The following is a 12,918-nucleotide window of genomic DNA, read 5'->3' on the forward strand; positions in this document are numbered from 1 at the left end:
ATCGAGCCTTCAGGTTGAGTTGGATCCAAGGCTGGCCTATTTCCTATGATTATTCCCAACCCTTGAAAGAGGACCAGACTTGTCTCTGTACAGGTGGAGATTTTGTGGCCAGGCTGGATCTCTAAAGAATGTCCAAGGGCTTCGTTTTACAGCTATTTTTAAGGTTTCTTCACACTGAGTGGAGATGAGAGGGAGGTTTGTTAGACATCGCTGTGCTTTTACAATCGAGGCCCAGTACTATTGGTCAAGCTAGGACTAAAACTTGGGGCTCTTGTCTCCAGGCCAGACAGTTCCGTAGTTCTTTTTGAAGCTAATATATTTCTAGCACCCACCCAGTATTCACAGAATAGGAAGAATGAAGGGGTTATTATAAACTCTGTAGTCTGAAATTCTAAAGTTTCCAATAATGGATGGACTGTTTCCTTTCTGGGACCAATTTAGAATCTAGACAAGATTTGCTGTGATAATTTTAGAGCATTAACACTATGCTTAAAATTTTTTTTTTCCCTGCCTTCTTAGGTGGACAATTGCAACTGGTAGTAAGGTTGTTTCTCTTTTCAAGTTAGGGAGAGGTCAGGATTTTGAGCTTTTTCAACCAAAGCATAAAAACACAAAGAAAAAAATATTTTAGAGAAAACTGGACTTAGATATTTTTATCTTTGATTACCCACACTAAAGACATGGCTTTAGGGAAAATACAGAGTTTATTTTATTCATTCCTCTAGGCTTCAGGAAGAGAAGTTTAGTAAACAGGCATTCTCTTCATCTTTCCCAGCAGCTCCAATAGTTTATTTTAAAACTAATTCTCGGGTAAGTTCTTTTGATCTCATTGCTATCACTTAGAGAATTACCATGTGGTTTTGCAATTCTGGCTAGAATGCAGGACCTTAAACAAAAACAACAATATCAATAGCAATGGTCTCAGATTTTACGTTAAATAATTTGAGTTCAATGATTGGAAACTCCTCTGTACGTAAAAAAAAATGTTTTTAAACACCCTTAAGATCTTTAGAGTAGGGAAGAAAATAATCAACTGCTCTGAAATTATGGGCTTGCTTCCATGTTTTGAAAGCTACCATCTCAGCTGGTCTCTTAATGAGATGTCTGGGCAAATAGGGAAGTCAGCAACAACGGAGGGCTTCTCTGCCTTTCATCTCTCATCCTCAGCTAACCAACCAGCAGCATGAGAAGACGCTGAGGGCCTCCTGCCTCCAGCCATGGATGGGAGCACTCATCACCAACCTAAGGCTGTAGGGAACACTTCTTCAAGTTTTGTCGGCCTTTTGGGGAAGTGCTTTAATATGGGATTCACCTTGTGCTTCTCCCTTTTATTTTCTGGCCAATCTGCACTCCCTCTCACCTTTGTTTCTTAAACATGATCTGTAGTATTTTGGCTCCCGTTTTTTTTACCTGGCTTCCTGTTATGAATTGAATTGTGTCCCCTCCAAAATTGGTGTTGTAAATGTTAACCCCTATACTTGTGGAGAGCCCTGGTGGCGCAGTGGTTAAGTGCTTGGCTGCTAACCAAAAGGTTGGCACTTCAAATCCACCAGCTGTTCCTTGGACACCCTATGGGCCAGTTCTACTCTGTCCTATAGGGTTGCCATGAGTCCGAATCAACTCCACAGCAATGGGTACAGGTTTGTACTTGTGGAATGGACTTGAGGGCAACGGGTTTTGTTTGGTTTTTACACTTGTGGCAAGGAACACTGGTGGCCCAGTGGTTAAGCACCCAGCAATTCAAACCCGCCGGCGCTCTGCAGGAGGAAGATGTGGAGATCTGCTTCAGTAAAGATTTACAACCTTGGAAACCCTATGAAAAACCCAAACCAAACCAATTGCCATTGAGTCATTCCAATTCATAGCGACCCTATAGGACACAATAGAGCTGTCCATAGGGTTTCCAAGCAGCCAAACACTTAAACACTGCACCACCAGGGCTCTTTGGAACCCTTATGGGGCAGCTCTATTCTGTGCTATAGCATTGCGATGACTCCCATAGTACTGAATTGACTCATTGGCAACAGGTTCATATTTGTGGATGTAATCCCATTTGGGAATAGGGTTTTCTTTGGCATGTTAATGAGGTCATATCAGTGTAGGGTGATATGAAGCCAATAACCTTTGAGATATAAAAAGCAGATTAAGCACAGAGAAACCAGTGGATATGGGGAAAGGTAGATGCCACATCACACAAAGATCACCAAGAAACAGCAGAGCAGAAGCTGAAAAGAGACATGGCGCCCTGAATTGGAACTTCTAGCCTCCTCAACTGTCGGAAAATAAACCTGTTTGTTAAAGCCATCCTCTTGTGGTATTTCTGTTATAGCAGCACTAGCTAAGACATTTCTATTTCCAAATATAGAATTGAGCCCAACTGTCTGAATATCATGATATAAAATGATATAAGTACATCATAATCCTCTAACAACACTGAGGAATATGTTTTTTTGTGGGTGGAGATGGGATAACTCAGACTTAATTATTATTTTTACTATATTTCTTATCTATCTTCTAGCAGCAATTTTTTTCTGTTAATTAAGGTGTTATATAGATATAAGAAATATACACGGAAGCCAGATGTTGGCTATCTCAGGACCCACAAGTCTGACCCTTTTTGAACCAGCACTGACCACAATGCAAAATTCAGTTATTTTATTTAAAAAATTCCTGTTCTCTTTCAAACCCCACCCTCCATACCAGGTCCCTTCTCTCATATAATCTTTGCCCTAGCTATCATCAGTACAGCTTCCTTCCCCTCCTTCCTCATTTATAGCACAGAGTAGCCCCCCACACCATGCACCCTAATGCCTCTCAACCCTAGCCTACCCCACCCCTTGGAAGAAATTTGGGTCTAAGTTACACTTCGACTGTACCGAAGCATTTCCTAACAAAGCCAGCCTCGCCCTGTAGAGCAGTGGTTCTAAACTGGGGGAAATTTTGCCTCCCCCACCCCCAGGGCAATGTCTAAAGCCATTTTTGTTTGTCACATCTGTGGGAATGCTACTGACATCTAGTGGGTAGAGTCCAAGGATGCTGCTGAACATCCTGCAATGTACAAAACCAAAAAAACCCATTGCTGTTGAGTTGATTCCGACTCATAGCGAACCCTATAGGACAGAGTAGAACTGCCTCATAGGGTTTCCAAAGTTGTAAATCTTTATGGAAGCAGACTGTCCCATTCTTCTCTCCTGGGGTGGCTCATGGGTTTGAACTGCTGACATTTTGGTGAACAGCTGAGCACTTTAATCACTGTGCGGCTATGGCTCCTTATGCACAGGACAGCTCCCCCCCCCCCAAAAAAAATTAAAACAAAAAAACAGTGAAGTCGATTCATGTGTGTTAGAGTAGAACTGTGCTCCATATGGCTTTCCAAGGCTGACTTTTTAGAAGTAAATTTCCAGGCCTTTTTTCTGAGATGCCTCTAGGTGGATCCGAACCACCAACCTTTAGATTAGCAGATGAGCCCATTAACTGTTTACACCATTCAAGGAATCCAACAAAGAATTATCCAGCCCAACTTGTCAACCATGCTTCTGTTTAGAATCCCTGATGTAAACAAATCCTTGCATTAACTGTCAAGCAGGACTCTCTAAGTTGAGGGCCAGTGAGTAATAAATATTTTCTACTCTGCTATTGTCAATGGTTCATTAAGAGTTATAGGTTTTACACACACACACACATGCACACACATACTCTTACTTCAGTCAATAACACTTTGTTAAACTCCAGCTATGTGTCAGGCACTGAGCCAAGCACTCCTAAGTTGTTTATGGTCCAATGAGAAAAATAAACAATATTACCTCATGAAAAAGTGTATGATTATATAAAGAAGAGCTACCAAGCCTAGTCCAGAATGACCTGCAAAGACTCATTGAAGGGATCCGAGAAGGAAGAGGCCTAAGCTGAGCCTAAAAGAGTAAATTAGAGAAAGTCAGGTAAAGTTGGGAGAGAAGCACATTTCACACAAAAAGAAAAGTATGTGTCAAGACATGTGGTTAGAGAATTGCACAGCGGTAAATCCTCAAGGATGACACTTAAAGCAGTGGCAACCATGTTGTTGTTGTTAGGTGCTGTCGAGTCAGTTCTGACTCATAGCGACCCTATGTACACCAGAACAAAATACTGCCTTGTCCTGTGCCATACTCAACAATCACTGTTATGCTTGAGCCCATTGTTACAGCCACTCTGTCAATCCATCTTGTTAAGCGTCTTCCTCTTTTTCACTGACCCTCTAATTTACCAAGCATGATGTCCTTCTCCAGGTACTGATCCATCCTGATAACACTTTCAAAGTATCTGAGATGTAGTCTCATCATCCTTGCTTCTAAGGAGCATCCTGGTTTTACATCTTCCAGGACACATTTGTTTGTTCTTTTGGCAGTATGTGGTATGTTCAATATTCTTTGCCAACATCACAATTCAAATGCATCAGTTCTTCTTTGACCTTCCTTATTCATGTTCCAGCTTTTGCATGCATATGAAGCTATTGAAAACACCATGGCTTGGGTCAGGTGCACCTTAGTCTTCAAGGTGACATCCCTGCTTTTCAACACTTTAAAGAGGTCTTTTGCAGCAGAGTTGCCCAATGCAATGCATCTTTTGATTTCTTGACTGTGGCTTTCATGGGCGTTGATTGTAGATCCAAGTAAAATGAAATCCTTCAATTTTTTCTCCATTTATCATGATGTTGCTCATTGGTCCAGTTGTGAAGATTTTTGTTTTCTTTATGTTGAGGTATAATCCATACTGAAGGCTGTGGTCTTTGATCTTCATTAGTAAGTGCTTCAAGTCCTCTTTGCTTTCAGCAAGCAAGGTTGTGTCATCTGCATATCGCAGATTGTTAATTAGTCTTCCTCCAATCCTGATGCCCCATTCTTCTTCATATAGTCCAGCTTCTCTGATTATTTGCTCAGCACACAGATTGAATAAGTATAGTGAAAGGATTCAACCCCGATGCACACCTTTCCTGATATTACACCACGCAGTATCCCCTTGTTCTGTTGTAACAACCGCCTCTTCATCTATGTACAGGTTCCTCAAAAGCACAATTAAGTGTTCTGGAATTCCCATTCTTCGCAATGTTATCCATAATTTGTTATGATCCACACAGTCAAATGTCTTTGCATAGTCAATAAAACATAGGTAAACATTTTTCTGGTATTGTCTGCTTTCAGCCAAGATCCACCTGACATCAGCAATGATATCCCTGGTTCCACGTCCTCTTCTGAATCTGGCCTGAATTTCTGGCAGTTCCCTGTCGATATACTGCTGCAGCCGCTTTTGAATGATCTTTAGCAAAATTTTGCTTGCATGTGATATTAATGATATTGCTTGATAATTTCCACATTCGGTTGGATCACCTTGCTTGGGAATAGGTGTAAGTACAGATCTCTTCCAGTTGGCTGGCCAGGAAGCTGTCGTCCACATTTCTTGGCATAGACGAGTGTGCACTTCCAGAGCATCATCCGTTTGTTGAAACATCTCAATTGATGGTCTGTCAATTCCTGGAGCCTTATTTTTCACCAATGCCTTCAGTGAAGCTTGGACTTCTTCCTTCAATACCATTGGTTCCTGATCATATGCTACCTCTTGAAATGGTTGAACATCCACTAATTCTTCTTGGTGTAATAACTCGGTCTACTCCTTCCATCTTCTTTTGATGCTTCCTGTGTTGTTTAATATTTTCCCCCATAGAATCCTTCATTATTGCAACTTGAGACTTGAATTATTTCAAGTACTTCAGGATAGATCTTGAAATATTCTTTTTGCCAATGAACACAACAACCACAGCTATTGCTTAAAGGCAACTGGGAGTCCTATATGGAGGGGCTCATGGGAGCACAGCACAGTGTGATTCACATTTTAGAAAGTTTACTTGGCTGTAGTGTTGAAGGAGCCAGAAACTAAAGGGATTATTTCTGAAATCTAGCTGAGAACTAATTAAGGTGTGAACTAAGGTAGTAAGGATGGAGGTGGAGAAGAGGGACCAATTAGAAATATATTTAGAAGATAGAATTGACAGGACTGGGGATGGGGTGGAAAAGGGAATGAGAGACAGAGTCCAGCATGATGCCCAAATTTTAGGCATGGTACCGTTTACCAAGTCACAGAAGGCAGGAGGAGGTTGAAGTTTGTGGGACAAGGTAGCAAGTTAAATGTTACACACATCTTTGTATCATACAAATTTCTCATAAAGTAGTACCGTATACAAATCTCTTACAAAAATTTGGAAAAGAAATAAAAATACTAAATGTTCATCCAGAAATACTCCATTACAATTTAGGTGGAGGATTTTCCAATTTATTCTTTGTAGAAAAAACATGCATACATTTTAAAATATATGATTATAAATTAGGGTGCTTTACACACTGTTCTTTTTCACTTTTCATATTGTAATATATATTATTTAATTAATTTTTTATTGTTGAAAATAAAATATATTTTAAATATCTCCTTGTGTTATTGAATATCCTTTTACATTTTTAATGACTGTAGAATATTCCACTGTATGGAAGTACTGTAATTTACTCCACAATTCCTATTGTTGGAGGTTTAGATTGTTTTGGAATTTTCTCTTTCTTTCTCTCTCTGTCTTTCCAGTTTGTTTTGTTTTTTAGAAATTATGCTCGATACCATTCTGGGTTGAGTTCTCAGATGCAGACAGAAACGGAGCTTGAGGTGCAAGATATTTACTAGAGATTGATGCCTGTGAAGGGAAGTAGGAAGAAGCAAGACTGGGCAGAGGGAGAAGATGAAAAGTGGCACATACCCCACCACCTCAGCAGACTCTTTGGTCTACTGCAATGCCCATCAGAGTTGTCCCATATTGGGTAGAAATGGCTGGGCTTTTGTAACTTCAGCTCACTCAGTCACCAGATGCTGGCTCCTTCGGGAAGGGCATGACCTCGGGGGAGGCCCCTTGCAGCTGAGGCAGACCCTGCTGGCCACCTTCCCCAGTACTGAGCAGCAAAACCTCCTCTGAAAGGAGATTTGTGCAGTGCATCGCCATGTCCACCAGAGATGCTCATTTTGTACATATACCTTTGCTTATATCCTTAGGATACATCCCTGTCTGGTGCAAACGGTTTGTGGTCGACTGTTAACCTAAAGATTGGTGGTTCAAACTCACCCAGGGCACCACAAAAGAAAGGCCTGCATCCATAAAGATTACAGGCAAGAAAACCCTATGGAAGGGTCCTACTCTGTAATACCTTGGATTGCCTTGAATTGGAATTGATTCAATGGCAATGGTTTTTGTTTTTGTCTTTAGGATAAATTCTCCGAAGTGGAATTCCTGGGATAGAGCATTTTAAAAACATTTAATATTTGTTGCCAAATCATCTTCCAGAATGATTGTACCAGGTTCTCCCACCAGCAGTTCATCACCAATGTATGAAAGCATGACAATTGTACTGTTTTATGTTTTTGAATAATAAAATGTGCCTCAAGTTCTTTTGGAACATAAATAATATTTATGATGTTTTATTATTATGAGCTTTATTTTAAACTCCTAAGGCAGGTACTTTTGTCTTAAAAAAAAACCCAGTGCCGTTGAGTCGATTCCGACTCATAGAGGACAGAGTAGAACTGCCCCATAGAGTTTCCAAGGAGCGCCTGGTGGATTCGAACCGCTGACCCTTTGGTTAGCAGCCATAGCACTTAACTACTATGCCGCCAGGGTTTAAAGCTGTATAAATCTTCCAAGAAAGATAGAGCACTCTAATGACTGATGTTAGGAAACAAAGAATTGGATTTGCGTCTTCTGTGTTGCAAACTTGCAACATTGAAGAGTCTGAACAATTGCTGGTGCCTGAACTAGCTTGAAACAGAATTTGCAACACCATGATGGTTATATGTTATGTGTCATCTTGGCTAGGCCATGATGCTCAGTATTATGTAATTATCCTCCATTTTGTGATCTGAGGTAAGGGGCATTTCCTTGGGGGTGTGGCTTGTATATATAATATATGGATGTTCTTTTTTCTGGCAAAGCTCTCTGTCTCTCTCAGTCCTGCATCTGACTCATTATCATCTGACCTCTGGTTCTTGGGACATGAGCCAGCAGCCTGCTGTCTGAATCCTCAGATTTTGGGATTCGCCAGCTCCTGCAGCCCCGTGAGCTGGCAGCCTGCTGTCTGACCTGCCAGTTTTTGGATTTGTCAGCCCCTGCAACCACATGAGTCAGAGGAAGCCTCTAGCCTGATGCCTGATCCATGGATTTGAGACTTACCAGCTTTCACAACTATGTGATTCATTTCCTTGAAATCAATCTCTGTCTCTCGCTCTCCATATATATATATATATATATATATATATATATATATATATATATATATATACACTTCACTGGTTTTGCTTCTTTAGAGAACCCAGCCTAAGATAAACACCGTATAACTCTTTTCATATGATTATTTGAGTAAAAACAATGAAATCGACATTTATTAGATAAAGTTCATATTTGACATACTTTTTTTTTTACTGTTAGAAAGTGAGATGAATGGCAAATATTTATCACTTACTGAGTGCTTATTAGATGCTAACCAATGCCTTGGGACTCTCACATTTAATTCTTATAACTATTTGAAGTAATTATTATCGTTACATTTTTCACATGATAAAATTGAAGCTCAGAGAGTTTGGTAACTTGGTAACCTAAGTCATTTGGATTCCTAAGCGTATGCACTACTTACAATCCTGTGCTGCTCCCTTAAAAGCTATGTCAAGTTACAAAGTGGCAACTTTAAACAGCATAATATATATTATAATAATGCATTATACATACACGTATATACTCTGCTGTTTAAAGCTGTTACTATGTAACTTTGTACTTATAGAGTGTAGTGTGTATCTGTGTGCCCTGGAGTCTATACATATATCCAAACCCAAACCAAATCCGTTACTATCTAGTCAATTCTGACACATTTATATATATTGTTGTTGTGTGCCATCAGTTGATTCTGACTTACAAGGACCCTGTGCAACAGAATAGTACTGTCTCATAGGGTTTCCAAGGCTGTAAATTTTTATGGATGCAGACTGCCATATCTTTCTCCCTGTGGAGCAGCTGGTGGGTTCAAACCACCAATCTTTTGGTTTGCCACTGAGTTATTAACTACTGCGTGACCAGAGGTCCTTATTGTGCCACCCGGGCTCATTATCTGTGTTAGAAAACCAAACCATTTGCTGTTGAGTCGATTCTGACTCATAGCAGCCCCATGTGTGTCAGAGTAAAACTGTGCTCCACAGCCGATTTTTCAGAAGCATATCACCACGCCTATTTTCCAAGGCACCTCAACGTTATTCCCCCGCCACATCCCACCACCAAAAAAAAAGAGAGAGGGGGCGGTGAGAAGGGTATTCCAGGTTAAAAAAAAGTAACCAAATGTGTGGTCCTTGTGTCCTGGACTAAGTCAGGTGTAAAAGACATTTGGGTTCAGTTGGGGGAGTTTTAATCTGGACGGGGTATAAATGATACTAATTACTGTTACCTTGAGTTACGTGGGAAACCCTCGTGGTGTAGTGGTTAAGTGCTACGGCTGCTAACCAAAGGGTCAGCAGTTGGAATCCATCAGGCGCTCCTTGGAAGCTCTATGGGGCAGTTCTACTCTGTCCTATAGGGTCGCTATGAGTTGGAATTGACTCAACGGCACTGGGTTTGGTTTTGGTTGAGTTAGGTGTGACAGTGGTATCGTGGTTATATAGGAAAGTGTCCTTTTAAAATGCAAGATGCATATTAAAATCTTTAGGAGAGAAATATCAAAATGTGCATATTTATTTTATAACTTTTCAGCAGAAAAGACGATGAAGCAAATAAGGCAAAATGTGAATGTTAAATATAGGCGGTAGGTTTAAAAAACCAAACAACCAGTTGCCTTCCAGTTGCCTCTGACTCATGGTGACCCCATATGTGTCAGAGTAGAACTGTGCTCCACAGAGTTTCCAACGGCTGATTTTTTGGAAGTAGATTACCAGGCCTTTCTTCCAAGGTGCCTCTGGTGGACTTGAATCTCTGTTAGCAGTCAGAAACTTGTTTACAATTCCCAGGGACTCCAGGCAGCAGATCTTAGGTATTCATTATATTAGTCTCTCTCCTCTATGTTTGATGTTTTTCATAATAAAAAACAGACAAAAAATGAATAAGGGGTTGCTTTCTTCATTTTTTTTTTTTCTTTTTCTTCATAGGTGAGTGAAGACCAACCCTTGTCTTCTCCAAAGGTGAAGCCATCAAATGGGTGGGAGGGAAGGGAAAAGCAAGGTTATTGCTCGTAGGGCACTGAGTTTTGGTGTACAGTGATGAAAAAATTGCATTGATTAAGGATAGGGTGGCACAAAGGAGCCCCGGTAGTTCAGTGGTTAAACGCTTGGCTGCTAACTGAAAGGCCAGTGGTTTGAACACATCAGCCACTCTGTGTGAAAAAAAAAAATGTGGCAGTGTGCTTCTGTAGACCTCAGCCTTGGAAACCCTATGGGGCAGATCCCATGGGGTTGCTATGAGTCAGAATCGACTAGACGGCAAAGGATTTAGGGTTGCACAGCCAATTAATGTAATTGCTGTCGATAAGTAATACACCTGTAAAAAGTTGAATTGGCAAAGGTTGTGTGATACATATATTTACAATAGCAAAACAGCAGCTACTGAGGCTCCTTACGTACAACCAAACACCTCATGGGCTTTGGTTTCTTGGTTTGGAGGTTTAGGGTCATGGCACATCCCTGTTAATTGGCCTACTGGTGTGTTTAATGCTTTCATTCTATTTCTTAGTTCCTTAGGTAGCACTTGGGGTCTTAAAACTTGCAAGCAGCCATTTAAGGTACAACTGGTCCCTATTCTCCTGAAGCAAAGAGGAGGGAATATCAAGAATAGGAGGAAGAAACGGAGTGCGCAGCAGATTGCCTCCGTGAACAACTTGCCTTCTTTGCCATGAGACCAGAAGAACTGGATGGTGCCTGGCTACCATTAGCAAACTTTTTGATCAAAGACTCTATAGAAGAATCCAGATCAAAAGGCAAAAAATGCAGAATAGAATTTCAAATCCTCATGGGCTCCAGACTTTCTGGAGCCCTGGAGGCTGGTTGAAGCCCTGAAACTATTGCCCTGAGATAATCTTTAAACCTTAAACCAAAAATATCCCTTGAAGTCTTCTTAAATCCAACCAATAGGTTAGCTTATAGTAAAGAATGTCTGTCATGACCATTATACTCTTTTAAGAACTATCTACATGGGAATAAAGTGACAACAGCCATTTGAAACAGGAGATTTAGGGAGAATGAGTTTATGTCAATGAGCGAGGAACATCTTAGAAAAGGAGGGTAAGAATGTTTGCAAAACTTGAAGAAAGCAATCAATGCCAGTGAATTGTACATGCAGAAACTGTTGAACTGGTATATGTTCTGGTGTGTATATTCTTAACAACAAAAAGTAAAAGAAATTATTAAAAAAAAAAAAAAAGAGGAGGTCTGGGCAAAACTTCAGAAGGAAGAACAGGCTGGAACATTCAAACGGTTCCCAGGGAGTTTAGATTTACAAACAGGTTTCTTTCCCAAGATCTGATTTGACTGCCGGTGTGCAAAGGACCCACAGTAAGACACCCCGTGTGCCCCCTATCCTACACACCTCGCTCAAGGCCCCTGCGGATAAAGGAAGACCTGTCCCCTCACTGCCCCCTGAGTGTACCTAAACTACGGGGCAGCGGGGGCGGAGCGGACTTGTGAAGCTCGGCGCGAGGGCGGTCAAACTGTCCTGAGTGGGGCCGAGCGGCCATGGGGAGAAATGTAAGGTTCCCTTCCGCTGAACCTCCTTGGGGCGGGATGGGGGTTGAGTGGCTGGTAACGTCCACTTCACCCACTTGGAGGCGGGGCCGATGGCGTCCAGGCTGGAGGAAATTGGCTGCACGTGCCAAGGCCACTACCCTCACCTGCCGCCAGGTGGGGGCGGGAACGGCCGCGCACCTGGTGGCGGAGCCCAGCCTGCAGCCGGATAGCGGCAGGGGCGCGGAGTAGGCTCGAGTGACCGCGCAGGGCCGGGCCGCGGGCTGCGCGTCTCCGCGGGTCGCTCTCCCCAAGGAGAAGTTTCCTGGCCCGGAAAGGTGCAATTGTGTGCAGCTATTCCTGGTATGTCAGGCGGGCCCGGCGGCCGCGAGCCCAGAAGGCGCGGTTTCCAGGGGCGCCGGGAGAGGGACGGCGGTACGGCCGGCGGAGGCGGGAAGGATGCGGCCGCGGGGGCGCGTCGCCTCCCGGGGAGCCGCGGTCCGGGCGGGCAGCGCGGGCGCGGGAGCGTGTCCCGGGCCGCGGCCGTCTGGCGGGGGATGGCACCCCACGGCCCAGACAGCCTGACCACAAAGGCGGCCGCGGCCGGGGGCCTCGGGGAGCCGCGGGAGGGCGGACGGAAGCGGCGACTCGGCGGGCCCGACGTGGGCGGCGGGTGGGCTGGGCGGGGCCATTCCCGGAGGGCGGTGGCCGCGCTGCGACTTTTCAAGTCCAAACAGTCGTCTGGGCTGGTGCGGCTCGCGCTGCCTCTGGGCGTCCCCTCCTCTTCCCGCCCTCCGCCCCCTGCACGGCTCCCTGCGGACCTTGCTTCGTTTAGAGAAAGCAAAGTCTTCAAATTCCCGTGGATTGGAAACATTAACAGACTGCAGAGCGCAACAAAGGGAAAGAGCCCCGGCGTCGCGGAGCCGGGTTGGCGGTGGCCCGAGTCCCCCTTGCGAGACGCGCGCGGCACTCCCGGCCCCTGCGCGCCCCCACCGAGTCTCTCTGTCTCACTCCCTCTTGCCCTAGTCGTCGGAGGGATGGAGGAGGCCGAGGCCGACTGCGCTGTGGCGTTCGCCGAGGCTCAGAGATGGGTGGAGGTGAGTGCCATTTACTCCTCTCGGTTCGGCACGAGTGTGCGGCTTCCGTGCGTGCGGCCGTGGGAACTCT

General features: G+C 43.6%; 1 protein-coding gene across 8 annotated transcripts in view; it reads left to right on the forward strand.

Annotated features, from left to right (window-relative positions):
- Window positions 1–12,004: 12,004 nt before the first annotated feature.
- The window catches only part of LMO7 (LIM domain 7), a 288,442-nt gene continuing 287,528 nt past the window's right edge, over window positions 12,005–12,918 (forward strand). For 5 of the 8 annotated variants that reach the window (XM_049852993.1, XM_049852986.1, XM_049852987.1 and 2 more), the window contains exon 1: window positions 12,778–12,848. In XM_049852993.1, coding sequence (XP_049708950.1) covers window positions 12,789–12,848 — 60 coding nt within the window. In that variant the 5' untranslated portion in view covers window positions 12,778–12,788. Of the gene's footprint in view, window positions 12,115–12,476; window positions 12,849–12,918 lie in introns of those variants that run through there. The other 3 variants (XM_049852991.1, XM_049852992.1, XM_049852990.1) reach the window with 3 other exon arrangements.

The sequence above is a fragment of the Elephas maximus genome, chromosome 14 (genome assembly GCF_024166365.1).
Source record: "Elephas maximus indicus isolate mEleMax1 chromosome 14, mEleMax1 primary haplotype, whole genome shotgun sequence".
Lineage (NCBI taxonomy): Eukaryota > Metazoa > Chordata > Mammalia > Proboscidea > Elephantidae > Elephas > Elephas maximus.